Genomic DNA, 18,117 nt, shown 5'->3' on the forward strand with positions numbered 1-18,117 from the left:
AGATGCTCCCAGTCCCTCCCAGTTTGGTCCAGTCCTTCCCAGTAACACCCAGTTCATCCCAGTCTGTCCCAGTCAGGCCCAGACACACTCCCAGTTCACCCAGTTTAACCAGTTTGGGTTTATTACAGGAGCAGCCCGTGCTGTCTCAGCACGGCCGTGAACGGCGCCGCCTTTTTCTCCGCGCTGCGCTCGGCCCGGCGCCGCAGGCTCTGAAATGTCGGGGCAAAAACGGGGGAAATCGGTTAAAACGGGGGGAAAATTGGTTAAAACGAGGGAAATTGAGTGAAAAACGGGGAAAAAACGGGGAAATCAGGGAAAAAAATGTGAAAAATGGGGAAAAAAGGAAAAAAAAAAGGAAAAAATTGGGGAAAATTTGGGGGAAAAATGGTGAAAAAACCAGGAAAAATCAGGAAAAAAAAAAGAAAATTGGGGAAAAAAAAAACCCCAGGGAAAATCAGGGAAAAAATAAAGGAAAATCGGGGGGAAAAAAAAGGAAAATCAGGAAAAAAAAAAGGAAAATTGGGGAAAAAAAACCCCAGGGAAAATCAGGGGAAAAAACCAAGGAAAATCAGGGGAAAAAATAAAGGAAAATCAGGGAAAAAAATAAAGGAAAATCAGGAAAAAAAAATAAAGGAAAATCAGGAAAAAAAAATAAAGGAAAATCAGGGGGAAAATAACGGGAAATCAGAGAAAAAAAACAGGGAGAAATTTGGAAAATTAGGGAAAAAAAAGGAAAAATCAGTGGAAAAAAATGGGAAAAAATCAGGGGGGAAAAAAAATGGGAAAATGGGTTTTTAGGGTCCCAAATTTTGGGGATTTTGGTGTTTTTTTCTCACCATCATCTTCCTCTTCTTGTTGTAACGAAGTTTTGCTTTTTCTTTTCTCTTCTCCTCCAGGGCCTCGGTCACGTCCCGGTATTTCCAGCCCACCTCGTGGGCCAGGCGGCCCAAAACGGCAAACTGGGGACCCCAAAAATCCCATAAATACCCCAAAATCCCATAAAAATACCTCAAATCCCATAGAAATCCCTAAATCCTATAAAAACCCCCAAAATCCTATAAAATCTCCTTTAAAATCCCATGAAATCCCACCAAAAACTCATTAAATCTCCCTAAAATCCTGTAAAATCCCCTCAAAATCCCATAAAGTCCCCCCAAAACTCCCTAAAATCCCATTAAATCCCCTAAAATCCGGTAAAGTCCCCCCAAAATCCCCTAAAATCCTATAAAATCCCCCAAAATCCCATTAAATCTCCTTAAAATCCTGTAAAATCCCCTCAAAATCCCAAAAATTCCCCCCAAAATCCCTAAAATCCCATTAAATCTCCTTAAAATCCCACCAAAATCCCATAAAAAAACCTCAAATCCCATAGAAAACCCAAAATCCTATAAAATCCTACAAAATCCTATAAAATCCTATAAAATCCCATAAATGCCCTGGGACTTCCAACCCACCTCGGGGCAAACTGGGGATCCCAAAAACCCCACTGAATCCAAAAAAATCCCATAAAAAAACCCCAAATCCCATAGAAAACCCAAAATCCTGTAAAATCCTATAAAATCCTATAAAATCTCCTTTAAAATCCCATGAAACCCCACCAAAATCCCATAAAATCTCCCTAAAATCCTGTAAAATCCCCCAAAAATCCCATTAAATCTCTCTAAAATCCTGTAAATTCCCCCCCCAAACCCCCTAAAATCCTATAAAGTCCCCACAAACCCCCCTAAAATCTTATAAAACCCCCTAAAATCCCATTAAATCTCCTTAAAATCCCCCCAAGATCCCATTAAATCTCCCTAAAATCCTGTAAATTCCCCCCAAACTCCCTAAAATCTCCCTAAAATCCAAAAAAAATCCCAAAATCCCATTAAATCTCCCCAAAATCCTGTAAATTCCCCCCAAGACCCCCTAAAATCTTATAAACCCCCCCCCAAAATCCCCCCCAGCTCTCACCTTTCGGGTGGGTTTGAGGCGGATGATTTTTAGGGCCGCGGGAACCACCATCCTCTTCCTCTGGAAAATCCCAAATTTTGGGGGGTTTTGGGGGTCCCCAGGTGGTTTTTGGGGTCCCTCAGGGGATTTTGGGTGGGTTTGGGGGATTTTTGGGTGGGTTTGGGGGATTTTTGGGGTCCCTGGGAGGTTTTTGGGTGGATTTAGGGGGTTTTTGGGGTCCCCTAGGTGGTTTTGGGGTTTTTTTGGGGGTCCCTCAGGGGTTTTTGGGTGGGTTTAAGGGATTTTTGGGGTCCCCTAGGTGGTTTGGGGGGTTTTTTTGGGGTCCCTCAGGGGATTTTGGGTGAGCTTGGGGTATTTTTGGGTGGGTTTGGGGGTTTTTTGGGGTCCCCTGGGACGTTTTTAGGTGGGTTTGGGGGATTTTTGGGTGGGTTTTGGGGGATTTTTGGGTGGTTTTAGGGGAATTTTGGGGTCCCAGGGGATTTTTGGGGTCTCCCACTGGGTTTTTGGGTGGGTTTGGGAGATTTTTGGGGTCCCCTGGGAGGTTTTTGGGGTCCCTCAGGGGATTTTGGGTGGGTTTGGGGTATTTTTGGGTGGGTTTGGGGGTTTTTGGGGTCCTCAGGGGTATTTTTGGGTGGGTTTAGGGGATTTTTGGGTGGGTTTAGGGGGTTTTTGGGTGGGTTTGGGGGGTTTTTGGGGTCCTCAGGGGTATTTTTGGGTGGGTTTGGGGGATTTTTGGGTGGGTTTATGGGATTTTGGGTGGGTTTAGGGGATTTTTGGGTGGGTTTAGGGGGTTTTTGGGGTCCCAGGTGTCTCAGTATTTGGGATTTTTTTTCTCAGCATCAATCAAACAATGTAGGTAAAAACTGAACATCATCGACACCTTGGGCTGGTTTTGGGGTGAAATTCTGGGATTTTGGGGTGAAATCCTGGGGTTTTGGGGCCCTTTCTTGGGGATAAATTTGGGGATTTTGGGGACTTTTTTTGGGGATAAATTTGGGGATTTTGGGGAATTTTTTTGGGGTGAAACTTTGGGATTTTGGGGCCATTTTTGGGGATAAATTTGGGGATTTTGTGGACTTTTTTTGGGGTGAAATTTGGGGATTTTAGGGCCATTTTTTGGGGTAAAATCCGGGGGTTTTGGGGCCATTTTTGGGGTCATTTTTTGGGGTAAAACCCGGGGATTTTGGGGCCGGTTTTGGGGCCATTTTTTGGGGTAAAACCCGAGGATTTTGGGGTGAAATACGGGGATTTTGGGGTCATTTTTTGGGGATTTTTGGGTCATTTTTTGGGGTAAAACCCAGGAATTTTTGAGCCATTTTTTGGGGGTAAAACCCGAGGATTTTGGGGCAGGTTTTGGGGGTCCCACCTTGTCGTAGGGCGGGGGGATCCCATCAAACACCTTCAGCCTCTCCAGGGCGGCCTGGCCCCGTTTGGTTTTGTGGGGCAACATCCCTGGGGGGTTTGAGGGGGGAAAAAAAACAATTTAGGGCAAATCCTGGAGGGTTTTGGGGTTTTTTCGGGGGGTTTTGGGGTCTCCTGACCTCGGACCGTGCGCCAGAAGATCCTGCTGGGGGCCCTGAAGTGGAAAGGGCCCCTGGAGGGGTTGGTGTTCATCCTCTTCCTCAGGAAGGCCAGGAACTTCACTGCGGGGAGGAGATTTGGGGAGAAATTGGTTAAAAATGGGGGTTTGGGGATTTAATTCCTTTAAAAATGGGGGTTTGGGGGTTTAATTCCTTTAAAAATTGGGGTTTGGGGGTTTAATTCTCTTAAAAATGGGAGTTTGGAGGTTTAATTCCTTTAAAAATGGGGGTTTGGAGGTTGAAATCCCTCAAAAATGGGAGTTTGGGGAGTGAAATCCTTTAAAAATGGGACTTTGGGGGTTTAATTCCTTTAAAAATGGGAGTTTTAGGGAAGTTTCCAGAGAGTTTCCAGAAGTTTCCAGAATTTTAGGGCAGTTTTAGGGCTGATTTGGGGCAGTTTTAGGATTGATTTGGGGCAGTTTTGGGGTTTGGGGATTTTGGGGAATTTTGGGGGATTTTCTGGGATTTTTTTGTTTTTTGGTTTTTTGGGACAATTTTAGGGCAGTTTTAGGGCTGATTTGGGGCAGTTTGGGGGTTTCGGGATTTTTGGGAATTTTGGGGGAATTTTTTTTGATCTTTTGGGATTTTTTTAGGGTTTTTTGGGACAATTTTAGGGCAATTTTAGGGTTGATTTGGGGCAGTAACCTTCCGGAAACTTCTGGGGATTTTTCTGCCACCCGGGATTGCCCCCAAACCCCGAGATTTTCCCCCAAAACCTGGGATTTATTCCCCAAATACCCGGATTTTCCCCCACTCACGTTTGTTCCGGTAGAAGTTCCCGGAGATGTTGATTCCCTCGCAGCGAACCACGACCACGCGGCGCCCTGAGGACAACGGGTTATTTACCTTTTTTTTTTCTGGTTTTCCTCTCTTTTTTTTCCCATTTTTTTCCCGGTTTTTCCCGATTTTTTTCCCTTATTTTTTTCTAATTTTTCCCCAGTTTTTTTCCCCGGTTATTCCCCTTTTTTCCCCCCAGTTATTCCCGATTTTTTCCCCAATTATTTCTAATTTTTTCCCCGGCTATTCCCTTTTTTTCCCCCGGTAATTCCCGGTTTTTTCCCCAGTTTTTTTCCCCGGTTATTTCTATTTTTCCCCTTTTTTTTTTCTCCCGGTTATTCCCGGTTTTTCCCTGTTTTTTTTCCCAGTTCTCCCCCGGTTATTTCTAATATTTTCCTTGTTTTTTTCCCCTGGTTATTTTTAATTTTTTCCCCGGATTATTCCCATTTTTCTCTTTTTTTTTTTTTTTTTTTTTTTTTTTTTTTTTTTTTTTTTTTTTTTTTGTTGTTGTTGTTGTTTTTTTGGTTTTTTGTTTTTTTTTCCTTCTGTTTCTTTCTCGTTTTTCCTCTCGCTTATTTCTTTTTTTTTTTTCTTTTTTCTTTTTTTCCCCTCTGTTTTTTTCCTGGTTTTTTTCCCCCTTGGTTATTCCCATTTCCCCCCTTTTTTTCCCTGTTTTTTTCTATTTTTTCCCCTCGTTTATTCCCGGATAATTCCAATTTTTTCCCCGTTTTTCCCCCCGCGCTCAGCTGGTAGTGCATGTTGGCGACTCTCATTGCCGCTAAACTCGACAGCCGAGAGTTCTCATCACGGCGCGGGGGGATTTTCCCGTTAATCCCGATTAAATTTCCCGATAAATAACTTTAAACAACCCCCAAACCGGCCCCGCACTCACTCACCCAGCAGCACCTGCTTGGCCACGATCGCCGCCAGCCGCCCCAGGAGGTGCCCGCGGCCGTCGATCACCAAAACCTGCGGTATCAACAGCCTTGAGGTGAGATCTCGCCTTTTTACCGGAGCTTTTATATTTTTTTTTTAACCGGGCGCCTTGAGGCCTTCACCGGGCTCCACGTGGCCGCGCCCCGCGCTCCTCCCGCCGCCCTCCCGCGGTTCCCCGCGGTTCCCTCGGTGCTCAGCCCTTTCCCCGAGCCCCTCCCGAGCCCTTTGGGGGGCTCCGGACCCCCCGATCCGGCCCCGGTTCCCCCCGGGCCGCACCCGCGGCTCCGCCATGGCCGCGTTCCCCTCACGAAGAGGCCCCGCCCACCGCGCCACGCGGGGTCGCCGCTTCCGCCGGGGGGCAAGGCAGGGGCGGAAGTGATGTCACATCGGGGGAAAAAGGGCGCGAAGCTGCGGCGGGGAAATGGAGGTATGGGCGGAAGTGACGTCAGGGAGTAAAAAGTGCGCGAAGCTGAGGAGGGAGAAGAGATGTGAGGGCGGAAGTGACGTCATGGTGGAAAAAAAGGGCGCGAAGCGGCGCTGGGAGGAACCATTGAGGGCGGAAGTGGAGGGGGAGTCCCTGGGCGGGAAAATCGCCTCAGTGTCACCTCAGCGTCCCCAAAAACACCTCCAGTGTCCCCAGTGTCACCTCAGTGTCCCCAGTGTCACCTCAGTGTCCCCAGAACCGCCTCCTGTGGTTCCCGCTGTCCCCTCTTGTCCCCCGCTGTCCACAGCTCTGCCCCTGCCCCCCCCCACGTCCCATTGTTCCTTCCCGGGTCCCACTGTCACCAGGGTCACCTCAGTGTCACCTCAGTGTCACCTCAGTGTCACCTCAGTGTCCCCAATGTCACCTCAGTGTCCCCAGTGTCACCTCAGTGTCCCCAATGTCACCTCAGTGTCCCCTCAGTGTTCCCAGGGTCATCTCAGTGTCCCCTCAGTGTCCTCAATGTCCCCCTCAGTGTCACCTCAGCGTCCCCTCAGTGTCCCCTCAGTGTCACTAATGTCACCTCCACTGTCCCCTCAGTGTCCCCCCAGTGTCACCTCGGTGTCCCCAATGTCCCTTCAGTGTCCCCAATGTCCCCTCCAGTGTCCCCTCAGTGTCCCCAAAACCGCCTCCAGTGTCACCTCAGTGTCCCATGGACTGGGACAGACTGGGACAGACTGGTGTGGTGTCACTGTGCTCAGACAGCACGGGCTGCTGCTGTAATAAACCCAAACTGGTTAAACTGGGTGAACTGGGAGTGTGTCTGGGCCTGACTGGGAGTGTCTGAGCCATTACTGGGACGGACTGGCATGGACTGGGACAAGCTGTGAGGGAACTGGGACAGACTGGGATGGACTGGGAGTGACTGGGATGGACTGGGAGTGTCTGAGCCATTACTGGGACAGACTGGGACAGACTGGGACAGCCCGGCCGGTTCTGGGGAGGTTTTGGAGCTTTTATTGAGCCAGAGCTGACCTGGTCACCCTGGGGTCACCTGGGGGGTCAGTGGTCACTCAGGGGAGGCCATTGGTCATTCCAGCGGTCACTTGGCGGTCACTGGTCACTCAGGAGGGTCAGTGGTCATTCAGGGGGGTCACTGGTCACTCAGGGGGGTCAGTGGTCACTCAGGGGGGTCATTGACCGCTCCAGTGGTCACTCAGGGTGTCAATGGTCATTTTGGGGAGGTCAGTGTCCCTCAGGGGGGTCAGTGGTCACTCCGGGCACTCAGTAGTCACTCCGAGTGGTCAGTGGTCACTCAGGGGATCAGTGGTCACTCTGGGCAGCCAGTGGTCACTCCGGGTGGTCAGTGGTCACTCGGGGGTGTCACTGGTCAGTGATCACTCCAGGGGGTCAGTGGTCACTCTGGACACTCAGTGGTCACTCAGGCGGTCAGTGGTCACTCAGTGGTCACTCAGTGGTCACTCTGGTCAGTGGTCACTCAGTGGTCACTCAGTGGTCACTCTGGTCAGTGGTCACTCGCACCCCGACCTGCTCCCGGGCCTGGTCCAGCAGGCGGGCGATGGCCTCGCTCTCGGCCAGCGGCATCTCGGGGCTCTCGGTCAGTCCTGGGGGCGCGGGGGGTCAGCGGCCACCCCGAACCCCAAAGACCCCAAAATCCCCAAAAATCCTGGGATTTTACCCTAAAAAACCCCAAAATCCCGGGATTTTACCCCAAAAATCCCCGGATTTCACCCCAAAAATCCCCAAAACACCCCAAAAATCCAGGATTTCACCCCAAAATCCCGGGATTTCACTCCAAAACCCCAAAATCCCTGGATTTCACCCTAAAAACCCCCAAAGACCCCAAAATCCTGGGATTTCACCCCAAAAATCCCCAAAACACCCCCAAAATCCAGGATTTCACCCCAAAATCCCCAAATCCCGGGATTTTACCCCAAAAAAACCCAAAACACCCCGGATTTCACCCCAAAATCCAGAATTTCACCCCAATATTTAAAATTTCACCAAAATCCCATTATTTCCCCCCCAATATTCAGGATTTTACCCCAATTTTTCACCCCAATATTCAAAATTTTCACCCCAAAATCCCCAGAATTTTATCCAAAATCCCATTTTTTCCCCCCAAAATGCCACAATTCCCCCCAAATATTTAAATTTTAACCAAAATCCCAATTTTTCCCCCCAAAACCCATTATTTTCCCCCCAAAACCCCAGAATTTCACCCCCAAAACCTCATTATTTCCCCCCCCAATATTTAAAATTTTAAATTAATTTAAAATTAAATTAATTTAAAATTTAAAATTTCACCAAAACCCCGTGATTTCCTCCCAATATTCAGAATTTTACCCCAATTTTTCACCCCAATATTCAAATTTTTCACCCCAAAACCCCAGAATTTCACCCCCAAACCCCACAATTCCCCCCCAATATTTAAATTTTAACCAAAATCCCATTTTTTCCCCCCAAACCGACCCTGCAGCAGACACTCCCGGACGTGCTGGGCCTCGAACCGGAGGCCGGTGCCGTGGGGGAAATTGAGGGGCTGGGCCGGGGGCGGCAGCGGGAAACGCTCGTGGTGACCCCCCCAGAGCAGCTCCGTGGGGCAGTTCATGTGGCTGGGGAACTGGGGGGGGAAAAGGGGGGTTAGAGACCCCAGACCCAAAACATGGACCCCAAAAATCCCAAAAATGGACCCCAAAAATCCCAAAAATGGACCCCAAAAACAGACCCCAGACCCCCCCGGTGCCCCCCCAGAGCAGCTCCGTGGGGCAGTTCATGTGGCTGGGGAACTGGGGGGGGAAAAGGGGGGTTAGAGACCCCAGACCCCAAAAACTGACCCCAAAAATCCCAAAAATGGACCCCAAAACTGGATCCCAAACACCGAAAAAACAGACCCCAAAATCCCAAAAATAAACCCCAAAAATGGACCCCAAAACCCAAAAACCGAGCCCAAAAAATCCAGACCCCAGACCCCAAAAATGGACCCCCAAAAATCCCAAAAAATGGACTCCAAAACTGGATCCCAAAACTGGATCCCAAACACCAAAAAAACAGACCCCAAAACCCCCAAAATAAACCCCAAAAACACAAAAAAATGGACCCCAAAAACAGACCCCAAAAACGGATCCCAAACCCCAAAAAACAAACCCAAAATCCCCAAAACAGACCCCCAAAAACAGACCCCGAACCCTAAACAGACCCCCTAAAAACAGAACTCAAAAACAGACCCCAAAATCCCAAAAAAAGACCCCAAAAACGGATCCTGAACAACAAAAAAACCACAAATAGCAGGTCCCAAAAGGGACCCCAAAACACCAAAAAATGGACCCAAAAAATCCCAAAAAATGGACCCCAAAACTGGATCCCGAACACCAAAAAAACAGACCCCAAAACCCCAAAAACAGACCCCAAAAACGGACCCTGAACCCCCCCAAAAAACCACCCAAAACCAGACCCCAAAATCTCCAAATTAGACCCCAAAAATCCCGAAAATGGACCCCAAAAGCAGACCCCAGACCCCCCCGGTGCCCCCCCAGAGCAGCTCCGTGGGGCAGTTCATGTGGCTGGGGAACTGGGGGGGAGAAAAGGGGGGTTAGAGACCCCAAAAATGGACCCAAAATCCCCAAAACAAACCCCAAAAATGGAGCCCAAACACCGAAAAAACAGACCCCAAAACCCCAAAGCCAGACCCCAAAATCCCAAAAATGGACCCCAAAAACAGACCCCAAAAACCAAAAAACAAACCACAAATAACAGGCCCCAAAAGAGACCCCAGACCCCAAAAATTGACCCCAAAAACAGACCCCAGACCCCCCCGGTGCCCCCCCAGAGCAGCTCCGTGGGGCAGTTCATGTGGCTGGGGAACTGGGGGGGAGAAAAGGGGGGTTAGAGACCCCAGAAGGGACCCCAGACCCCAAAAATGGACCCCAAAAACAGATCCCAAAACCCAAAAACTGAGCCCAAAAAATCCAGACCCCAGACCCCAAAAACAGACCCCAAAAATGGATCCCAAAACCCCAAAAACAAACCCCAAAATCCCCAAAAAATGGACCCCAAAATCCCAAAAACAAACCCCAAAATCCCCAAAAAATGGACCCCAAAACTGGATCCCAAACACCGGAAAAACAGACCCCAAAATCCCAAAAAACAAACCCCAAAAACAGACCCTGAACCCCCCCAAAAAAACACCCAAAACCAGACCCCAAAATCCCAAAAACAGACACCCCAAAAACGGATCTTGAACCCCAAAAACGGACCCCAAAAATGTATCCCAAACACCAAAAAAATAGACCCCAAAATCCCAAAACAAACCCCAAAAACGGATCCCAAAACCCCAAAACAGAACCCAAAAACAGACTCCAAACCCCAAAAATGGACCCCAAAAACAGACCAAGACCCCAAACCCCAAACCCAGACCCCAAACCCCAAAAATGGACCCCCAAAACCCCAAACCCAGACCCGGTCACACCCGGGTTTTGGGGTTTGGGGTCCCGATTTTTGGGTTTTTAGGGTCCCCCTCCCAGGTTTTGGGGTCCCAGCCCCCGGATTTTGGGGTTATCCCGGTTTTTAGGGTCCCTCCCCGGGTTTTGGGGTTTGGGGTCCCGGGTTTTGGGGTCACCCCCGGTTTGGGGTCACCCTGGTTTTGGGGTCCCAGATTTTGGGGTTTGGGGTCCCGGGTTTTGGGGTCACCCTCGGTTTGGGATCACCCCTCGAGTTTTGGGGTCCCGGTTTTAGGGTCCCTCCCGTTTTTTTAGGGTCCCCCTCCCAGGTTTTGGGGTCCCAGCCCCCGGATTTTGGGGTTTGGGGTCCCGGATTTTGGGGTCACCCCCGGTTTGGGGTCACCCTGGTTTTGGGGTCCCAGATTTTGGGGTTTGGGGTCCCAGGTTTTGGGGCTATCCCGGATTTTGGGGTCCTGGTTTTTAGGGTTATCCCGGGTTCAGGTTTTGGGGTCACCTGTGCCCATCCCCGGGGTCCCCCCAGCGCCGCCCCCCCCCCGGGTTTTGGGGTTTTGGGGTCCCAGCCCCCGGGTTTTGGGGTCTGGGGTCTCAGTTTTGGGGTCACCTGTGCCCAGCCGCGGGGTCCCCCCAGCGCCGCCCCCCCCGGCAGCTCGGCCGCCATGGACACGGTGAGAACGGCCAGAGCCCCCCCGGGGAACTCCAGAGTCACCGACACCGACTCGTCCACGCCTGGAAAACGGGGAAAAAATGGGGGAAATATGGGGAAAAACACCGGGAAAATAATGGGGAAAATGGGGAAAACACCGGGAAATAAAGGGGGAAAATAATGGGGAAAATTGGGGGATAATGGGGAAAAAATGGGGAAAAATAGGGGGGAAAATAGGGAGAAAATGGGGAAATAAAGGGGAAAAAATAGGGGGAAAAATAGGGAGAAAATGGGGAAATAAAGGGGAAAAATAGGGGGGAAAAATAGGGAGAAAATGGGGAAATAAAGGGGAAAAATAGGGGGAAAAATAGGGAGAAAATGGGGAAATAAAGGGGGAAAAATAGGGGGAAAAATAGGGAGAAAATGGGGAAATAAAGGGGGAAAAATAGGGGGGAAAATTGGGGGAAAATGGGGGAAATAAAGGGGAAAAAATAGGGGGGAAAAATAGGGAGAAAATGGGGAAATAAAGGGGAAAAAATAGGGGGGAAAAATAGGGAGAAAATGGGGAAATAAAGGGGAAAAAATAGGGGGAAAAATAGGGAGAAAATGGGGAAATAAAGGGGGAAAAATAGGGGGGAAAATTGGGGGAAAATAATGGGGGAAATAATGGGGAAAAAACGGGGGGGGGGGGAAATGGGGGGAAATAAAGGGGAAAAATGGGGAAAAACAGCAGGAAAAATGGGGAAAAGGGAAAAAACGGGGGGATAATGGAGAAAAGAGTGACCCCAACAGTGACCCAGTTCCCCTCAACCCCCTCCCAGTATAACCCAGTATAACCCAATCCCTCCCAGTTCTCCCCAGTGCCCCCCAACCCCTCCCAATATAACCCAGTAAAACCCAGTAAAACCCAGTCCCCCCAATCCCCTCCCAGTCCCCCCAGTCCCCCCAATCCCCTCCCAGTCCCCCCCAGTATCCCCCAAACCCCTCCCAGTATAACCCAGTCCCTCCCAGTATCCCCCAATCCTCTCTCAATCCCCTCCCAGTATAACCCAGTGACCCCCAGTCCCCCCCAAACCCCTCCCAGCCCCCTCCCAGTCCCTCCAGTACAACCCAGTCCCCTCCCAGTCCCTCCTCATCCCTCCCAGTATAACCCAGTGACCTCCAAGCCCCCCCAGTCCCTCCCAGTATAACCCGCTATAACCCAGTGCCCTCCCAGTATAACCCAGTATCCCCCAGTCTCCCCCCCAGTCCCCTCCCAGTATCCCCCAATCCTCTCCCAGTCCCTCCCAGTATAACCCAGTGCCCCCCAATCCCCTCCCAATCCCCTCCCAGTCCCCCCAATCTCCTCCCAGTATAACCCAGTATAACCCAGTCCCCCCCAAACCCCTCCCAGTATCCCCCAATCCTCTCTCAATCCCCTCCCAGTATAACCCAGTGACCCCCAGTGCCCCCCAAACCCCTCCCAGCCCCTCCCAGTCCCCCCAGTATCCCCCCAGTATCCCCAGTCCGTACCGGTGGGGTGCAGCACTCCGTGCGCCCTGACCTGGGGGAGGGTCCCGGGGGTCCCCAGCAGGGCCAGCGCCATCTGCACCCCGTACCCCCCCAGGTCCAGCAGCGCCCCCCCGCCCAGGGCCGGCTCCCGGAGCCGCGGGACCCCCCCCAGGGCAAAGCCCAGCTCGGCCCGGAGCACCCTGGGGACCCCCAGGGACCCCCCGGAGAGGAGCGAGCGCAGGCGCCGCCAGGCCGGGAAAAAACGGGTCCAGAACCCCTGGGGGGAGAGACAAACTGGGTTAGACTGGGTTAGACTGGGTTATACTGGGAGCACTGGGTTATACTGGGAATGGGGGAATGGGGATACTGGGTTATACTGGGAATGGGGGAATGGGGCACTGGGACCCCCAGGGACCCCCCGGAGAGCAGCGAGCGCAGGCGCCGCCAGGCCGGGAAAAAACGGGTCCAGAACCCCTGGGGAGACAAACTGGGTTATACTGGGGATACTGGGTTATACTGGGTTATACTGGGAATGGGGATACTGGGAATGGGGCACTGGGACCCCCAGGGACCCCCCGGAGAGCAGTGAGCGCAGCCGCCGCCAGGCCGGGAAAAAACGGGTCCAGAACCCCTGGAGAGAGAGAATGGGTTATACTGGGTTATACTGGGTTATACTGGGTTATACTGGGTTATACTGGGAATGGGGGAATGGGGGGACTGGGTTATACTGGGGATGGGGGAATGGGGCACTGGGACCCCCAGGGACCCCCCGGAGAGGAGCGAGCGCAGGCGCCGCCAGGCCGGGAAAAAACGGGTCCAGAACCCCTGGGGAGACAAACTGGGTTATACTGGGTTATACTGGGTTATACTGGGTTATACTGGGAATGGGGGAATGGGGGGACTGGGTTATACTGGGGATGGGGGAATGGGGCACTGGGACCCCCAGGGACCCCCCGGAGAGGAGCGAGCGCAGGCGCCGCCAGGCCGGGAAAAAACGGGTCCAGAACCCCTGGGGAGACAAACTGGGTTATACTGGGAGGGACTGGGAGCACTGGGATCCCTGTCAATGTGTCACTGGTCTCACTGGGAACAGGTCACTGGTCTCACTGGGTTATACTGGGTTATACTGGGAGCACTGGGTTATACTGGGATCCTAGGGAATGGGGTCACTGGTCTCACTGGTGTTACTGGGAGGGGGTTACTGGTCTCACTGGGTTATACTGGGTTATACTGGGTTACACTGGGTTACACTGGGCTATACTGGGTTATACTGGGTTACACTGGGCTATACTGGGTTATACTGGGTTACACTGGGTTATACTGGGTTACACTGGGTTACACTGGGTTATACTGGGTTACACTGGGTTACACTGGGTTATAGTGGGTTATACTGGGTTATACTGGGTTACACTGGGTTACACTGGGTTACACTGGGTTACACTGGGTTATACTGGGTTATACTGGGTTACACTGGGTTATACTGGGTTACACTGGGTTACACTGGGTTATACTGGGTTACACTGGGTTATACTGGGTTATACTGGGTTACACTGGGTTACACTGGGTTATACTGGGTTACACTGGGTTACACTGGGTTACACTGGGTTATACTGGGCTATACTGGGTTACACTGGGTTACACTGGGTTACACTGGGTTATACTGGGTTACACTGGGTTACACTGGGTTATACTGGGTTATACTGGGTTATACTGGGTTACACTGGGTTACACTGGGTTACACTGGGCTATACTGGGTTACACTGGGTTACACTGGGTTATAGTGGGTTATAGTGGGTTATAGTGGGTTATACTGGGTTACACTGGGTTACACTGGGTTACACTGGGTTACACTGGGTTATAGTGGGTTATACTGGGTTACACTGGGTTACACTGGGTTATACTGGGTTACACTGGGTTACACTGGGTTATAGTGGGTTACACTGGGTTATACTGGGTTACACTGGGTTACACTGGGTTACACTGGGTTACACTGGGTTATACTGGGTTACACTGGGTTACACTGGGTTATACTGGGTTACACTGGGTTACACTGGGTTACACTGGGCTATACTGGGTTACACTGGGTTACACTGGGCTATACTGGGTTACACTGGGTTACACTGGGTTATACTGGGTTACACTGGGTTACACTGGGTTACACTGGGTTATACTGGGTTATACTGGGTTACACTGGGTTATACTGGGTTACACTGGGTTACACTGGGTTACACTGGGTTACACTGGGTTACACTGGGTTATACTGGGTTACACTGGGTTATACTGGGTTACACTGGGTTATACTGGTCTCACCTCCATCAGGAAGACCCCCCTCTCCCGGGCCTCCCGGGCCAGCTGGGCCACCTCCGCGGCCCCCAGGGCCATGGGTTTCTCCATCAGGACGGGGCGGCCGCGCCGCAGGAACAGCAGCCCCAGGGCCAGGTGCGAGGAGTTCACGGCGCCCACGTACACCACGTCTGCGGGGACACCCCAAAAAACTCATCAGGGGACCCCCAAAAAAATCCCCATCCCAAAAAAACCCACCCAAAAAAATCCCGGTCCAAAAATCCCATGAAAAACCAAAAAAATCCCATAAAAATCCCATAAAAATCCCATTAAAATCCCATTTTAAAAACCAATTTACCACGCCAATTTACCCCAAAAAACTCATCAGGGCACCCTAAAAAAATCCCGATCCCAAAAAACACACCCCGAAAAAATCCCATTTAAAAAATCCCATAAAAACCCCAAAAATCCCATTAAAAACCCCAAAAAATCCCATTAAAAAATCCCATTAAAAAACCTAAAAAATCCCATTAAAAAATCCCATTAAAAAATCCCATTAAAAATCCCATTAAAAATCCCATTAAAAAACCCCATTAAAAAAAAAAACCAAAAAATCCCATTTAAAAATCCCAAAAAAACCCCAAAAAATCCCATTAAAAATCCTATTAAAACCCCCCCCCCAAAAAATCCCATTAAAAAACCCCAAAAATCCCATTAAAAAAATCCCATTAAAAAAATCCCATAAAAACCCCATTTTATCACGCCCACGTACACCACGTCTGCGGGGACACCCCAAAATCACCGTCAGGGGACCCCAAAAAAATCCCCACCCCAAAAAACCCCACCCAAAAAAATCCCCACCCCAAAAAACCCCAAGACTCCCATAAAAAACCCAAAAATCCCATTAAAAATCCCATAAAAATCCCATAAAAACCCCAATTTACCACGCCAATTTACCCCAAAATACACCTCAGGGCACCCCAAAATTCTCTCAGGACCCCTCAAATCCCCTCAGGACCCCCAAAAGTCCCTCAGGACCCCCAAAATCCCCCCAAATCCCCTCAGAACACCCTAAAATCCCCCCAAAATCTCCCCAAAAATCCCCAATAATGCCCCAAAAATCCCCCAGGACCCCCCAGACCCCCCCAGGACCCCCCAGACCCATTTTCGGGGTCTCACCCAGCTCGGGGTCCTGGGCCGGCTCCTCGGAGCTCCCGTAGGCCCGGGGGACCCCAAAAACCCCCCAGGACCCCCCAAAAATCCCCAAAATCTCCCCAAAATCCCCCAGGACCCCCCAAAATCCCCCCAAAATTCTCTCAGGTCACCCCAAAACCCCCTTTAGGCCCCCTCAGACCCCCTCAGGACCCCCCAAAATTCCCTCAGGACCCCTAAAATCCCCCAAAAATCCCCGAAAATCCCCCAAAATTCCCCTAATTTCCCCCAAAATTCCCCCAGGACCCCCCAAACCCCCTTTAGGACCCCCCAGCCCCATTTTCGGGGTCTCACCCAGCTCGGGGTCCTCCGCCAGCTCCTCGTAGCTCCCGTAGGCCCGGGGGACCCCGAAGCGCCGCGCGAATTCCTGAGCGCGCCCCAAATCCCGGGCGGCCACGGCCCCGATCTGGGGGGACAGGGGGGTCAGGGAGACCCCAAAATACCCCCGAGACACCCTGAAAGCCCCCCCGAGATACCCCAAAAAACCCTCCCTGGGAAACCCCAAAAAAAACCGCCTGGTTTTAGGGCATTTAAGGGGAAAAAAAAAATTAAAAAATTAAAAATAAAAATAAAATAAAAATAAATAAATAAAAAATTAATAAATAAATAAATAAATAAATAAATAAATTTAAAAATTGAAATAAATTAAAATAATTTTAAAAATACAATACAATATAATATAATATAATACAGTATAATATAATATAATAAAATATAATATAATATAATATAATATAATATAATATAATATAATATAATATAATACAATATAATATATAATATAATACAATGTAATATAATGTAATATAATATAATATAATATATAATATATAATACAATATAATACATCATATAATATAATATAATATAATACATAATATAATATAATATAATATAATATAATATAATATAATATAATATAATATAATATAATATAATATAATATAAAACCGCGACATTGGGACACGCCCAGGGATTTTTTTTTTGGGGTCCTGGGGGTTTTGGGGGGTCCCGGGAGGTCTTTTGGGGGTCCTTCAGGGATTTTTTTTTTAGGCTCCTCCTGGGGATTTTTTTGGGTCCCCCAGGGAATTTTTTTTGGGTTCCCTCATGGATTTTTTTAATTATTATTATTATTATTTTAATTATTATTTTCCCCCAGGACTTTTGGTTCCCCACAGGGATTTTTTTTTTTTTTTTGGGTCCCCCAGGGATATTTTTGGGTTCCCCCCGGGATTTTTTTGGGATCTCACAGGGAATTTTTTAGGTTCCCCCATGGAGATATAGATATAGATAGATATATAGATATATAGATTTTTTTTTTTTTTTTTTTTTTTTTTTTTTTTTTTTTTTTTTTTTTTTGGGTTTTCCCCCAGGACTTTTGGCTCCCCCCAGGGATTTTTTTTTTTTTTTTTTAATTTTTTTTTTTCCCCAGGATTTTTTTAGCCCCCCCCATTATTTCGCCCCCCGCCCCGTCCCCTTTGTCCCCGCGGTGTCACCGTGTGCTCGCTGTCCGGGAGGGTCCCCAGGGCCACCGCGAAGTCGTGGCTGATCTTCCCGGCCGAGCAGATCCCCCAGCGCGTGGGGCCGGCCCGGGCCTGGCACGGCTCCCTGGCCTGGTTCTGGTCCTGGTTCGGGTCCTGGTTCGGGTTCTGAGCCGCCTCCATGGCCCTGTGCCTGTCCCGGGTCTGTCCCGGTTGTCTGATCCTTGTCCCGGTCCTGGTCCTGGTTCTGTCCCTGTTCTTGTCCCGGTTCTTGTCTCTGTCCCGGTTCTTGTCTCTGTCCCTGTTCTTGTCCCTGTCCCTGTCCTGGCCCGGTTCTGATCCCTGTCCCGGTTCTGTCCCAGTTCTTGTCCTGCTCCCTGTTTCTCTCCCTGTCCCTGTTCCTGTCCCTGTTCCTGTCCCGGTCCCGGTTCTTGTCCCTGTCCCGGTTTTTGTCCCGGTCCTGGTCCCTGTCCCTGTCCCTGTCCCGGTTCTGATCCCGCTCCTTGTCCCAGTCCCTGATCCTTGTCCCGACCCTTGTCCCCAACCCTTGTCCCTGTCCTGATCCTAATCCCGGCCCGTGTCCCTGTCCCGGTTGTCCCTGTCCCGGTCCTGGTTGTCCCTGTCCCGGTTCAGTTGTCCCTGTTCCTGTCCTGGTCCCTGTCCCGGTCTCAATCCTTGTCCCGGTTGTCCCTGGGACAGGGGACACCTGTTCCTGCTCCCTGTCCCTGTCCCGGTTATTCCTGTCCCCTTCTAGTCCCTGTCCCGGTTCCTGTCCCTGTCCCTGTCCCTGTCCCAGTCCCGGTTATTCCGGTCCCGGTTATTCCGGTCCCGCTTTGTCCCGGTTCCGTGCCCGAACCTG

General features: G+C 50.2%; 2 protein-coding genes across 2 annotated transcripts; both read right to left on the reverse strand.

Moving 5' to 3' along the window:
• Positions 1-103: 103 nt before the first annotated feature.
• RPL13A (ribosomal protein L13a) lies at positions 104-5,571 on the reverse strand. Its single transcript, XM_083882097.1, has 8 exons — positions 5,523-5,571; positions 5,207-5,279; positions 4,292-4,357; positions 3,495-3,596; positions 3,320-3,405; positions 1,954-2,013; positions 837-959; positions 104-209 (listed from the first exon to the last, which is right to left on the reverse strand). Exons 1-8 carry the CDS (start codon positions 5,535-5,537, stop codon positions 123-125), a joined length of 612 nt encoding a protein of 203 aa, XP_083738223.1. The 5' UTR covers positions 5,538-5,571; the 3' UTR covers positions 104-122.
• A 1,198-nt stretch (positions 5,572-6,769) lies between these two features.
• DHDH (dihydrodiol dehydrogenase) lies at positions 6,770-17,583 on the reverse strand (the record flags this gene model as incomplete). Its single annotated transcript, XM_083882107.1, has 8 exons — positions 17,274-17,583; positions 16,072-16,183; positions 14,593-14,777; positions 12,304-12,559; positions 10,750-10,874; positions 8,161-8,311; positions 7,188-7,292; positions 6,770-6,783 (listed from the first exon to the last, which is right to left on the reverse strand). Exons 1-8 carry the CDS (start codon positions 17,439-17,441, stop codon positions 6,770-6,772), a joined length of 1,116 nt encoding a protein of 371 aa, XP_083738233.1. The 5' UTR covers positions 17,442-17,583.
• Between the last annotated feature and the right edge of the window lie 534 nt (positions 17,584-18,117).

Source organism: Zosterops lateralis (assembly GCF_965231275.1).
Source record: "Zosterops lateralis genome assembly, chromosome: 37".
Lineage (NCBI taxonomy): Eukaryota > Metazoa > Chordata > Aves > Passeriformes > Zosteropidae > Zosterops > Zosterops lateralis.

Coding starts and splice junctions, on each gene's coding strand:
- RPL13A (XM_083882097.1), bottom strand. Junction 4,358..5,206: donor GGCCAAGCAGGTGCTGCTGG/GTGAGTGAGTGC, acceptor CGTTGTCCTCAG/GGCGCCGCGTGGTCGTGGTT. Junction 3,597..4,291: donor GAACTTCTACCGGAACAAAC/GTGAGTGGGGGA, acceptor TCCTCCCCGCAG/TGAAGTTCCTGGCCTTCCTG.